The following is a 14125-nucleotide window of genomic DNA, read 5'->3' on the forward strand; positions in this document are numbered from 1 at the left end:
TATAACTAAGAAGTCTTGTTTGGTAAAGTTTGACAATCGCTTCTTGGACTTTTGGCTAAGATCAAGTGTAAAGTCTGACAAGTAATGGATCCTCTATTAGGACCTTTGGATCTGCCCCTAACGCTTCCCATCTAGGATTCTGGTTACATTCATGGGCCTGAATGTAAATCATAGAGGCAATGAAACCTACAGGTGAGGAACAAGCATATGACACTTGTTGTGGTTCCCAGTACTTTCTAAAGGACCTCAGGGACCTTGCCTGAGAACCTAACCACCAGCTGCTATAAAGAGTCTATGGAACAGGGTGTTCCAAACAAAAATAACTCTCCTCTGCCTATTTTTGGAGACATGTATCATTTGTAAATTCAGGATTGTTTAATTAATATTGGTGTATTTGGTGAAATAATTTCATTACTTTTATTCACCCTTTTATAAAAAGCTCTCTAAATTCATTTGTACATTTAAGTCATTTTCAGCCTGAATAACTGAATACCAATATTTCCCACAATTTTGACAAAATTTCATGATTTTCATAATAGTCTCCTTTCTTTCTTTCTTTTTTTAATGTAAAAGTATACACAGATTTGCCATTGGCAAAAAACATAGAAATCCAGCAGTGGCCATTTGCCTTGGGTCACTCATCATAACAGTGTATAAAATTTCTAATTTATTTTTTCTAGGTGCATTCTTAATATTTTTCTCTCTCTTTATAATAAAAATGTTAATTCTAGCTGGAAATCATGGGCTTCACTAAGAAGATCATCATCATGCTGAAAATTGAAGTTGCCAGCTTACTACCAGCAGAATGGGAAAGAAAGTAGCCTTGACAACTTTGGGTGATCTGCAAGCAGCCACTGTTACATAACAGACAGATGAGTCTGAAATAAGGACAGGAGGCAAAGTGTACCACCTGTTGTTATACACTGCACCCATTCATAACTTCGTGCTACTGAGAAGGCCTTCGTTATATGCAGAACTGTTTTTGCTTTCTTCTGCTGTGAAACATACTTACCCTAAAGAATACAGACGGCACTGCTTGTTGCGGATCTGATGAGCTAAGCCAAACCTGTCATCGAGACAAACCAACCAGGGCTTCTTTGCAGGGCTGGAGTTGGTAGTCAGGCTGTCCGTGTTCACGTGATCACATGCAATCTGTAAGGATTGGAAATCAATGTGAATAATTTAAAGTGCTGGATGATAAATGGTAGGTAGGGACTTACTGCTTCCCCGATCCCTAGAAACCATAACAGGAGAGTTATATCCTTCTCCACTGCTAACTACGCCCCTCCTCAGGGAAACACAAGACTGCTGGAAAATGTTCAGAAGAATTCCAAATACCAGATTATAAGTAACCTCGTGAAGACCATTAGCAGGTTCGAAAGGACATTACGAGCTGCCATAGCCATATGCACAAAGTGCGTAGGGGAGAACAAATCGGGAACAAAGATGGCAGGGAGGAGAGGTCAGGCAAGGCTTTGCAGAAGTGTGTTAGTCTTGGAGGGTGAACAGAGGTTGATTAAGAGGCTGAGACCAAGAAGGGCATTCCAGACATGGAGAACAGTGCTTCCAGGACACAGAGGCCTGTTACGCACAGCATTCTCATCAGAAGTTGTGAGATTCATCCACGGGCGCAGTAGGCTCGGAAGGATACAAAATTATTGATGCTTTATCTCAGGCAGATGAAGTGGGGCCAAAGTCCAGATGTGTTCTCCAAGGTAAACAGCTAATCCAGATCAAGTGAAATTAAACCCTAGTCTCTGTTTATAGGGCAGGACTCTTTGTGATACCATGTTCTAGTAAGTTTTCTCCTCAGAGAGAAGAGCAAGGGCCCCAGCCAAGAAGGAGGCTCTCCCTGAGCTAACCGATGCACTTCTCTTAACTCATCCGTCAAATTAGAGAAGAAAACTAAAGGGAATGTGCACCTAAGTCAAGCAGAAGCAAGCTCTAATTTCAAATGCACATTAAGTAAATGTACTCTGTAAGGAATTTTTGACTTGCGTTTGAGGCCAACAGTGTGAATGGCTGAGGCTGTTGGAACCAAAGAAAACAAGTTGATGGCCAAGGTATTTACCTTACTGAGCAACAGTATTTCCCCCAATCCCTCAAAACTCTCACAGTCATCACCATGCTCCACGAATCATGCAGCAGCTCTTGCTGTCACATCACAGACAACAGTCCATTCCACGTGCAAAGGATGTTTTGAGGTTCGTTGCTTTAATTCATTGGAAAACATAACAGCAAACAATTTTCTTCTGAAGAAGATATTCTAGGCTTGCCCAAGTCCTTTATTTTACTGACTTTCCAAAATTTTAATCTGAAAATAGTGTATTATGTGATGCCTATTTTGCTAGGATTTGGACATTTTAGAGGAAAGCTTAAAAAATGAAACCCTATACATTTATATTCTTTTTTCTCTACCCAGTAACTCTGACTACAACCACTGTAAAGGAAAAATAATAATAAATGGGATTGAGTCTTCACCCAAGCAACTAGTACAGAATACATTTATTAACTGGGTGTGTCAATATATTAATTTATGTAATTCATTCCTATTATTCTCCCACATCTAAATGAAAATTATGCCTCTGCCTGCCCATCTCCTAGTCCCCACCCGCTCACCCAAGGGAGGAGAAGTTTCTAATCTAATTAGAGCTCAGTGTGTTCATTGGGCCTGTTTTTAAGAGAGGGCAAGCACATCCACTGGCGCTCTATTCCATACCCTGCCTCCTGCAAGCAATTATTTAGGCCAGGGCAGTTCTGTGAGCCCCTAAAGCATGCCTGGGCCTCAAAGTTGAGCCATTTGCTCAAGGACAGCTTCCTAGGGTATTTTTCTTAAAGTGGTATGACAATGCCCATCCGCTATTGCTCTTTGTGTGTACCTCTCCCTAAGAACCTCCATTATGACAGAAAGGATAGGGACGTTCACATGTTCTCATTTACAACACCCTCTTAACACCATTAGAACCTAACTCTGGCCTCTCCCACAGTGTTTCTCAAGGTGTGGTCCACCCACTTTCTCATGGACCTGGGAGGTACTTAAAAGTTCAGATTCCTGAGTCTCTTCCAGATCTGTAAAATCAGTATTTTTGAGCTGACACCTGGGCACATGCATTTTAATAAGCTTCCTCAAGTGATTCTTATGCAGTGGTCCTGTGAGTTTACTGAAAGCCCTTTGTAAAGCCCCAGTGAAATGTTCCGCCTGGCCTCCGCTGTGCCTTAGCAAATCAAGGGAAGAGGCAACTCTTGGGTCAGAACTCTTAAGTTGAAAACGGCAGCCCCTCCAACCTCACTCCTAACAAACCCAGAGAGGCAGCACTGACGATTAGCCAGAGGCCTGAAAGAGTCAGGTAAATATTAAGAGTCAAGATTAGGGCTTTGAGGTTCAGCTGCTCCTCCTTTGCCAACACTGGGGAGTATGGTATTATGATATTAAAATGACTCTTTAAGCATTTCTTCTTCTTCCACAGACTTCATCTTGCACAGATATGGAAAGGCATTCTTTTCCATTCAACCTCTCTGTTAATATCCCTCTTTTCCTCTCCTAGTTCAAAAATAAAACACAGTGTTTTTCCTTTTTAACCATTTATTAACTATCTTGTTGATAGACATTAGCTTTTGAAAACAACTAAGAGTACTCAGTAAAATTGAGCTCCTAAAAATTAATTAAATATCGATTTTTCAAACTTTCTTGTTAATTTATGGACAAGGCTTCAATCACCCCTCTTGCAAGCAGAATAAGTGAGGGCAATAACTCCTACCTAAGCTTCAACTACAGGAATTGTGTTCTCTCTCTCTTCTAATTCTCCTTTTAGCCATATAAAAACAAATTTTAGCCATATAAAAGCAAAGTAGGCCTAGACAAAGGAAAATAGACTCCGGGAAGAAAATGTTTTCTAAAATTTTTTTTAGTTATTTAACTTACAGGGATCTGATTTATTTTTATTTAATTTTATATCCCAAAAGCTTGAATAGCATTTTTGCCAACCCTTCAATAGAACCTGGCAAAGAGAGCCCTTAAAATTTGGGGACCTTTGGCAAGAATCAATTCAATGATCAACTGTATTTTGATCACCATTATTTTGAAAGGTAAAATTTCAAAGAAAGAGTTGTGTTTTTGTTGCTTTTATCCAATCTCCCCATTTGTGTGTGTGTGTGTGTGTGTGTGTGTGTGTGTGTGTGTATGGATGTGTGTGTATTATAAATATTATAAATACTATTGTTATGAAATTCTAAAGTCTGAATCTCCAGAGCTCAGGTTCTTATGTTATTCTCAAAAATAGATAGGTAGAGGATTAGAGAGAGAGATAGATTTTAAAACATATTTAATATTTCTTTTTTAAAACAGCAACTGTTGCTTAGATTAATTTTGTACTGCAAGATATGCTTCCTGGAAGCATATGGTTTGGGGGTTGCCATAAAAAGCTAGATCTGAAGCCTTCCCTTAGAACAGAGCACTGTTTTTATGATTTAACCATTAGTTAGCAGTGGTGTATCACTGACTCTAGAATTCAGAGATGTAATCATGGTCTCTTGCATTAGAAAACAACACTTAATTAAATTGAGCCTCATGTTCTGCACACTCTGCCCAAACACCATATCCTCTGGTGTTTCATAAAAAAATACAGGGCCCCAATCATGTCATCAGAGTCACTACAATGCACAAATCCAGGAGCATCATCCCGATTGCAGTCTAATGCCACACTGTCCCATGCTCTATGCTTCTGTGGCTGAGCAACCTCGGTCTGAGGAAGCTTCCCCACCTATCTGTCCATCCTGCTAGAACTCTCTCGCACCCTAGCTGTTTACCAAAGTGAGTGGGTATTTAATTCAGGTTTGAGTGGTATTCCAGCCAGTGTCCAGCGTAGTGCCAGCCATGAAACAGGTGCTTAACAAATGCCTGCTAAATTGAGGAAAGAATAAATCAATGATGAACATAATAGATGCCGGGCCTTGCTGTATAAGTTTGAACACAGATTTGAGGGAATTTTTTTTTTAAGCAGCATAAGAGGACGGAAGTGGAATTTGCTTTAGTACCTTTAGAGATTTAAGTTTTTTCTTCCTTGCCCGTTATGACTCACTATGCTAACTGAACATTTTAGGTAATAGTGACTCTAATATTCTGCCAGTTTTATATATTTTCAGTTTCAAAATGCGTTCTAAATGAAGCATAAGCCCCAAAAGCAGCCAAAAAAAAGAAGCTCTGCATTACATAGAGATGGGGAGGGAGCACTGGCTAGTAAAAGATTCTGATTAAGAATAAGTTAGTGTCATCTCTGATGAGCTCCCACCTCCTGGCCTTCTAGTGACCCAAAAGCAAAAGACTTAACCTGGGTAAAATGCCCCTGATGAAAATGACCCCAAATTATCTCATTCTATCTCATTCTTTCTCGAGGACAAAAATCCTTCTAATTAGTTTCATCAACCAAATCTCTATTATTGTACTCATCAAGCCGAACAATCATTGTATGCCCATTTCTCTGCAAATGAGACACTGTATGCTTCATTTCTCTTGAGGACAGACTATATCCCCAGGGCCTAGCACAGTTCCTGGCATGTAGTAGGTGCTCAAAAATACTTGGTTAATAACAATCCTACACTACTGTCAACACAGGACAAGGTCACAGAACTGGGAGACACCTTGGAAATAATTTAATACTCTTCCTTTTCAAGATCTGAACAGCGAGAGACAGAAAAGCAAAATCAATTGCGCTGGGTCACAACATCAGAGCACACTGTAGAACGCTATTCTTTTTTTTTTTTCTTTTTTTTTAGAATTTTTCTCTTCTCAGCTCATAACCTATGGGAAAGACCCAAAGGGGTTTGGAATGACCCTTTCATGCCTCAAGAGCTTCTTCTAAGTAAATATGCCTTTTAGAAGTTACAGAACATTAACCTGCAATACATATTAAATGGAATTTGGATGCTTTCACTTGGTCAATTTATTTTGGGGGGTGGAGCCCATCATTCTCAAATTCAACTCATAAATTTATCATTTCATTTTTATCTGGGGCCTTTAAGGGCTTCTTAAAGTCACAGTTAAGAGATCCAGCCTCTTATTCTTCACATAAAACCAAACTATAAAATTACAATTTCAGTATTTTAATTAAGTCTGTGTCAGTCCACCAAATTAATTTGCAGCAGCAAAATAAGATAAAAATTATGTAAAGCACAGGGACCAATTTATCATCCCATTACTCATGATTAATTCAACAAGCTTTTACTTCCATGTCGAGGTGACAAGTATTAAAATCCCTGATTGACTGCATCATATGAGAAATGAGACTTTCTTTTACCCCTAAATTAGCCTTCTAAAGACCTAAAAATATATTCTCTCCCACGGATGAAAAATGGACTTTGCCACCAGTAAGGTTTGGGAGGAAGAGTGAGATGCCAAGAGCCAGTGGGCTGAAGGGACATCAAAAGAACCAGGGTCCACAGTGCCATACCAGCTCCAGCGTGCAGTCTGCCAAGCAGGCCTATGCACTCCTCACGGCCAGTCTGAGATGCTAATTTACGAGCACCTCTCAGTTCAGGGAGAAATTTCCCTCCGGCCGTGATTTCTTCTTATGCCTCTCTCTCCCAGGATTAGTCTACTTGAAAACAGAATCTCCCGATTGATGTGTCAAGAGACGTAGACTCTCCTTAATGGACGGTCTCTCTGTCTGCTCAGGGCACTGACTCAGCCTGCGTGTGGAGCTGGGCAGGAGCTGCCACAGTATGTTAAGTCACTAACACAGGCCGGCACTCAGTAATGATTTAAAGTGCCCTAAAGAACAGAAACCCTCTGGATTCATAAGCTTCTCCTTGGACTGCCTGCAAAGTGTCCTCCGCTCTCTGGCCTAGCATGTCCCTGTCTGTCAAGCATCTGTGGCAGAAAAGCAAAAAGGCAGATTCCTCCAGATACAAAATGAAGCTCGAACCTCCAGAAGAGGGTTTTGTTTTGCGACACGTTTGACTACTAGTGGGCAAGAATCACTTCAAATGGTTTTCCAAAGCAATTTTCTAAAGTGGATCCTTAAAACACATCAGGATGAATCATTAAAACATTTCAGGATGACAATACTTCTTGGAAGGGAGAGGATGCTGAAGCAGATAGATGGCATCTTATCAGCCTCTAAGTGAGTGGATAAATTCAAGCAGTGATGCCTCAGAAACCACGTCCTTATCAAGTCCCCATCAGGAGTGGCTGAGAACCTCCCCACCCCTTACTGAAGAATTCCTCTTTAAAGAGGGCAATCAGTATATTTTACATCATCTCCAAATCCTCTTGCTTCTGAAACACAACCTGGGTGGTGCTGATATATCTCAGGAACCTCAAGGCTTCTTCATCCAGAGACTGAGTAGGGCCTGCCCAAGGCTGGAGGTCTATATGCCACCGGGGACCCTGTGAGAGAGAAGACAAAGGTCAGTGTGCAAGGGATGAGGAATTTAGGGTGGGGATTGGAAAAGACATAGAGTATCAGACAGGCGACAAGGTGCTCTAGCAAAACAAACACATCTGCGCACAGGGGACAGGGAGCTGGTTCGAAGCTGCTGTCATTGAGGCCACATCAGTCACAGGGAGACAAATGAGACCTGAGAAAGCCCAGTACCAGGCTAAGCAGGAGATTGTAAAGGCCCCAGGGGACATCTGGTTCTTCTGATCAAAGGCAAACTTCACTTGACCCCATCCGGTTGGCTCAATTGCAGCTTTGTATTACATGGTGCTGCTCCCCATTGAGAAGAAATACCCCTTTAAATATCTCCTTATCTACTACGGTTTCCAGAGCTTAGTGCTTCGGAAATACGTGCTTCCCTAAAGGCCAGTTTTGTTGTCTCAGCACCATCATGCCTGAAATTCTTGGGGTGCTTGGGCATCTTCCCCAGGACAGAAACAGACGAAGCCAGTAACGCCACCCGGTGTTCCAGACCTCCTGGCTTCTGGGACCTTGCACATGCAGGAGAGGACCCCGGAGTTGTCACCACCAAGGTGGCCTTCTAGCACCCAGAGGCAGCCCCTACCTTTCAGCAGCGGACATGAGGAGCTCCCATGAATAGAGTGGCTAGAAATGAACCCTAAGGGCTTTTTGTCGTAAAGATGGTGGGGTGAAGGAAGGGTTGGGGGAAGGTAGTGGTCTGGAAGAAACAAAAATGGGGACCCCTCCAGTCAAAAGGGAGTAGGAGTCATGAAGTCCTTGCTAGAGCTCAAAGTTCTCCACCTATAGTTCTTTTCCTAGAGACTCATTATAATTCCAAGGGGAGAGTACGGCCCATGGAAAGGGTTGGGGGCTGGGAGAAGCTCAGCTCCTGGCAAGGTGAGTGTCTAACACCTGGAAAGGCTGGGTGTCTTAGCATAGGGATTCTTGCAGAGTGCTTGGGATGCACCCCAAACTCCCTCTTATGGTGAGGACAGAAGCAGGGGAGTGTTCTGGAGACAAGACACAGGGATCACTCACATATATATATCGTTCCTCAGTTCGGTATTATTACAGTCTGAATGTTTGCGTTCTCCCAAATTCATATGTTGAAATCCCAATGCCCAAGGAAGTGGGACCTCTGGAAGGTGAGGGCATGGCCCTCATAAATGGGATTAATGCTTTTATAAAAGAGACCCCACAAACTTCCCTAGCCCCTTCCACCATGTGAGGACACACAGCCAGAAGTAGGAAGTCTACAACCCGGAAGAGGGCCTGCACCAGAGCCCAACCATGCTGACACCCTGATCTCGGACTTCCAGCCTCCAGAACCATCAGCAATAAATGTCTGTTGTTTATAAGCCACCCAGTCCTTGGCATTTTGTTATGGCAGCCCAAACAGGCTAAGATAGGTATTGGGGCAGGAACTGTCACCCAGAAAAGAAACACCTAAACAGTCTAGCCCTGAGATGCTTTAGTACAATTGTGGTTTGTTGCTCCTAGATCGGGTGGCCTAGGTGACTTGGGGTTAAACTGAAAGCAAAGAGGAGTGGGGGAGCAAGCAGGTTAGTCAGTGTGGGTTTGGGGAAAAGGAATACACTCTGGAGTGAGAGTCTGAGATAACTGCAAACACTTTGCAACTGATAAGAGTTGTTCCAGGGCAGGTTATTAATCATTGAACAGAGTCCCTGGGGCCCATAGTTTTGGCTACCAGATAGGTCTGTACCATCTGCTGTGACTCAGTGCCTTGCGTCCCTCCATTCTTAAAGAACCCTCGCCGATTTTTCCACAGCCTGCCTCTTTTGGGGAATTCTTAAGTCAGAGCCAGTTTCACGGGTATGCGACCTGCCTAGTCTTAGAAGGGCCCGTTCTTGGTTTCATGCTCTGCTGACGCTGTCTTGAAATTCTTAATGATTTTTAAACAAGGGACCCCACATTTTCATTTTGCACTGGGCCCCACAAATTATGTAGTCACGTTGCCCTGAGGGGTCCCTTTTCTTATGGCTGTTCTTATTCTTTGAAGATTGAACAGGCAGAGACGGTAGTCAGAGAGCCTGAGAACATTAGTTCATATACCTTCCCAGTTAATGTCTTCTCCCCTCCCCCTTATTTCTTGCACGTAGCATCAGCCACTGTGCTAGGCACTGGTCAACATAGATATGAATAAAACGTGGACTGTCCCAAGAGGCGCTCACAGTCTGGTGGGGAGATGAATACATCCAAAATAACTTAGACAGAGAAATGCCGAAACATTAGGGAGAGCCACTCTTTTCAGGAAACTAATTATGAAATCATAAATGATAAGCACATTTAAATACAAACACCTCCCATTTGGCTTGGCCACATTACTTTTACATCAAGTGACAAAGAGTGACAGCAGAGGTTGTCACTGCTGTCATCACAGCAACACAGTGCTTCATGCGAGCCTGCTCAGGCCTGAGGGTTTAAAGCTTCCCATGGCATCGTTGTGGGACCACTCACAAATGCCCCGGCATCTGGCCCAGGAGTCTCTTGATGAAAATGATAAAAGTTCACCCATTATGGCTTTCCTCTAAATCAGGGATCAGTAAATTTCTTCTGTGACGACCAAGTAGCAAACGTTTTAGTCTTTGCAGGCTGTATGGTTTCTGTTGCAACTTCACACCTCCAGTTGTAACTCAATAGCTGCCATAGACAGTAAGTAAACAAGTGGTCGTGGCTGTGTTCCAATAAACTCCATTTACGAAAGCAGACGACAGTCTGGATCTGGCCTGCAAGGCTGTAGTTTGCTGAGCCCTGCTCTATTTGATTCTAAATTGGAAGCGGACCAGTCTAGAAGAGAGTGTTTACTTAAAATAATGTGAAAGAGACAGATTATGATATCTACGTTATAACCAACTTTGTCATTTGTGTGACCTGGGCAAATATCAGTTAGGGTTCTGGCAAGATACAGTGGGATCCTTCCAACCGGCTAATTTGGGAAGAATTTAATATCTTTACAAAGGTGCGGGCAGAGTTTAAGGAAACCAATAAGGAATAATGCAATGCCTGAAGCTGGTAGCACCAGAGAGCCCTTATAAACTATAAGCTTAAACGAGCAAGTAGAGGGAGGAATTTTTGGAACCTGGAGAGAGAAACTGTATGGAGAAAGTATTTAATAGAGTAACATAGCCAATTCTATCACATCCTGTCCTATCGCCTACCAACACTAACTGTCAAACCCAACAGGAAGGCAGAGAAGATGGAGGCTGAGGTTGGTCTATACAGGTCAGTCTCCCGGGGTGCAAAGCAGGTCTCGGGGGCAAATGGAAGTTCCCCTGTACAGCATCTTATGAGGAATCGATATGGTGAAACTATAGGGTTATCTCAAGGATCCACAAACAATACCCTGCGCAATCTGATATTTCTCATTTCCAACTGAGTGTTGACCTCAACACGGCAGCTGGAACAGTGAATAACATAAGTTGAGGGGCCTCACGTGGGGATATAATAGAAACATACAGCAAAGAGATGCCCCCAGAAGTGCTTTCTGGCTTATTGCTTTGGTTGAGCTGTTTAAAAAACATTTCATGTAATGTTCTTATTGGAATCAATCTGACAGTAATTTGTGATTATTTCCCTAAGGAAACCACTAACTTTTATCATCTCTTTAAGTTATCATTTGTCTTAATACTGTAATGAATACATTAATATTTGTTCTTCCAAAAATCCCACAAACAGAATTCTCTAAGCCCCTTAAAATACCAATGGGCAGTGTTTAATAGAACAAGGTAAAAATTTTAAAAAAATAAAATAACTCTTTTTTCTAAAATAAAATGTATCATTACGATTTCACCACCAAACAATTTCCTAAACTCCAGAATACACTCTTTTCTACGTGCTCCAAATATCAAGTGGCCAGAATGATGCTAACCCCAGGATGCTAACTCCTGGGAGATAGGAGCTTGAATTCCGAGTCCTGTCTGTGCCCTCACTACCTCTTCAGACAGTAAAGGAGCAGTTTAAGCAGAAGATGGTTAGAGGTAAACTGTCATTTGGGGCTGGTCTGTCTGTCCCCAGCAGGCTTGAGCTCAAATGTCAAATGAAGCATACACAATGAGTTGCCACAGAGAATCAGCCATGCTCCTGAGGCCCCTGCAGGGACTGGGGGTGGGGGTGGGGTGGGGAGAGGCAGGGGGCTCCAGGCCTTTGCAGTCAGTCCCGCCTACTAAACCACCAGGTCACTCATACAACGGAGCCCCTCCCCAAGCATGGACCAGCATCTCAGGGAAGGCAGAGTACTGGATTTCTGAGGAAAGGAAGCAGCCCCCTCCTTTGTTTGTGAAGGCATTATCTGGCACTTTCTCCAGGAAATGTGCATTGAAACGTGAGTTGGCTTCTTCTAATGAGGAGCAAATGTTTTGATAACATAGAAAAATTTCCAAAAATCAAAATTAAGGACAGCAAATGATTTTATACACAACAAACTTATGTTGTTCAGGGGCTGTTTTACAGACATCTGAGATTATGTTTCTCGAAGCTTGAAAAGTAGCCACTGAGTCAGTCCAAGCTGGTGCACGAAGATAATGGATTTGGCTCAAAAAGAATGCAACAAGCATAGCCATGAGGCTTTCGGATATTTTTATAATTTATGATTTCAGCATTAAATGTGTTTCTTGAAAAATGAAAGTGATTCTTTCAAGCCAAAGAAACTGAATTCCAAGATTTTACTCCTAAAAAATAATGCACAAAATAAAGCAATCTCTTAAAATACGCTTTTGCCTACCATCTTAAACTTATGCACATAATAGGAATATATTAATTCAAGAGCATTAACTCCAAATAAAACTGGTTGCACTATAACAAAAAATAAAATTATAGAAAAGAGCAGACCCACCCATGACCCAGAAAAGAGAGCCACCAATACTGCCTTGTGCAAAAGCTTGCCTTATCTTGAAATTTGGAATAACAACTTCCTTCCTCACAAGCAGTTTCTCCACACCCTTTAATGACCTCACGAAACCCAAGCAGAAATTGTCAAACTAAAAACAATACCTCTACCGGTTGTACAAGCAAATTTCTTACAAGCATTTTTTTTTTTTTTACATTTTTTTGGTATAAAAAAAAAACAACAAATATACAATAAGCCAAAAGAAGGCTTCTAATGGTCCATTCCTCTGTGTTTCAATGTTAAAGTTCTTTAGGAATGGAATTGTATGATGAGTGATTTAAACCATCGGTTTTTTTATTGTGATGGATAATTGGTAGAGTGTTTGGGATATTTTCATAAAGTTTCAAAACTCTCAACTGCACATTCCCACCGGTAATAAGGTCCTGAAAGGTTTGAGAACTAGCGATTTCTATTGGGAGAGACGGCTAATAATTGATTCTCTGCATTACGATTGTGCTCTTGGAAAAAAACAAGGTTGTGAGTTCTTGACTCAAACTAAACAATACACTGAGTATATGTTGATGTGTTGATGTTGGGTAAGGCTAAGCTTTCTGGGAAAAACAAATCCCAAAGAAGCAAAATACATTTATTTAGCAATTTCATTGCAATTTTGTGCTAATTAAGAGCATCTGTTAGTGGGCAGGAAACAATGATTGAAGAAAACTGTTTATTCCTTTTTAGAAAAAGAAGAGGATTGTGCAAGTTGTTGGGGGAGGAGGAGGCACAAAATTGTGCCTGGACAGGACATGAATCTCGCCACAGCTGAGAGTTTGTGAGCATCAGCCACTGCCTTTCTGGAATGCCCTTAGATCGTCATGGTTTTTAGGCCTTCGCTGGAGTGTGACCAGGGGCTCTGAAAGTCTCTGGGGTGGCAGCTCACATGCCTTCCCCACAACATTCTCCTGGAATAGGCCTATTCCTCAGAGTCAGCCTGCTTCAAAAAGACCAGGGGTTGGTTACACATTTTGTGATAATAATTAAAACTTGCATATCCCATGCACAAATTTTATTTAAAAAAAGAATCTCAGTTTCCGTTCTGGATAAGATGGGGAAGCAGACCTCCACCCCATGTCATCCACTAAATGTAGCAATAAAACATGGGCAGAATGCTTGCAGCAGCTATCTGAGGAATCTGAAGAGCTAATACTAGCAGGTAGATTGGGGGGAAAGACTGGAATTCAAAGTATCAATGAACTGGCAATAAGGTCCCCATTGTTTTTCTTCTGGTATTTCTGCTCCTGCCTCCCATGTAAGGCAGACTCACACTGAAAGCAGGCATTGGCAGAGACTGAGATCCAGGGAAGCCCTCTTGTATAGGCTCAAGGAGGAAAGGGGTCTCCTAATGCTGAGAGTGGGAAAAATTTCCCATTTCCCCCTCGCCTTTCTTTTTCTTTTCTCAATGCTTGCATCCCAAATCGATTCCACAGAGGTAATGGGAGGGCTACAGCAGGGGCCACAGGCAACTACAGCTCTGAGGAGAGGAGAACTTCCTCTCCAATCTGAGGCGGTGGCCAAAGCGGGCAGGGTGAACCCCCCTGAGTATATTCTGTCTTTCTTCTCCCAAAGCTTGGCCTTGGCCTTGAGCACAGTCACGGGAAGTGTGCGGCAAAGCGTGGGGAAACTAAAGCCCAATCTTTCTGGCCAAAGGTTCAGAAAATGCAAGGAACTAGATAACACTGGGAAAATCAGGGAGAGGGAAAGCAATCTCAAAAAGTGGTTTATGAAGTCCTGGGTTCACCCCTGTGCTCTGTGTGCATTAATCTGATCCTTGTTAGTATATCAAAGACTTTGAGAACAGAGCTAACAGACAGACCTCTGCCCC

General features: G+C 42.3%; 1 protein-coding gene across 1 annotated transcript in view; it reads right to left on the reverse strand.

The window, feature by feature from the left end:
* METTL24 (methyltransferase like 24) overlaps positions 1-14125 on the reverse strand; it is a 95418-nt gene that overhangs the window by 58949 nt on the left and 22344 nt on the right. Inside the window, exons 2-3 of the mRNA XM_039870309.1 lie at positions 7286-7384; positions 1013-1152 (exon numbers count right to left, since the gene is read on the reverse strand). Of these exons, the coding sequence (XP_039726243.1) occupies positions 1013-1152; positions 7286-7384 (239 nt within the window). The remainder of the gene's footprint in view (positions 1-1012; positions 1153-7285; positions 7385-14125) is intronic.

The sequence above is a fragment of the Pteropus medius genome, unplaced genomic scaffold (genome assembly GCF_902729225.1).
Source record: "Pteropus medius unplaced genomic scaffold, Ma_sr-lr_union100, whole genome shotgun sequence".
NCBI classification, from domain to species: domain Eukaryota; kingdom Metazoa; phylum Chordata; class Mammalia; order Chiroptera; family Pteropodidae; genus Pteropus; species Pteropus medius.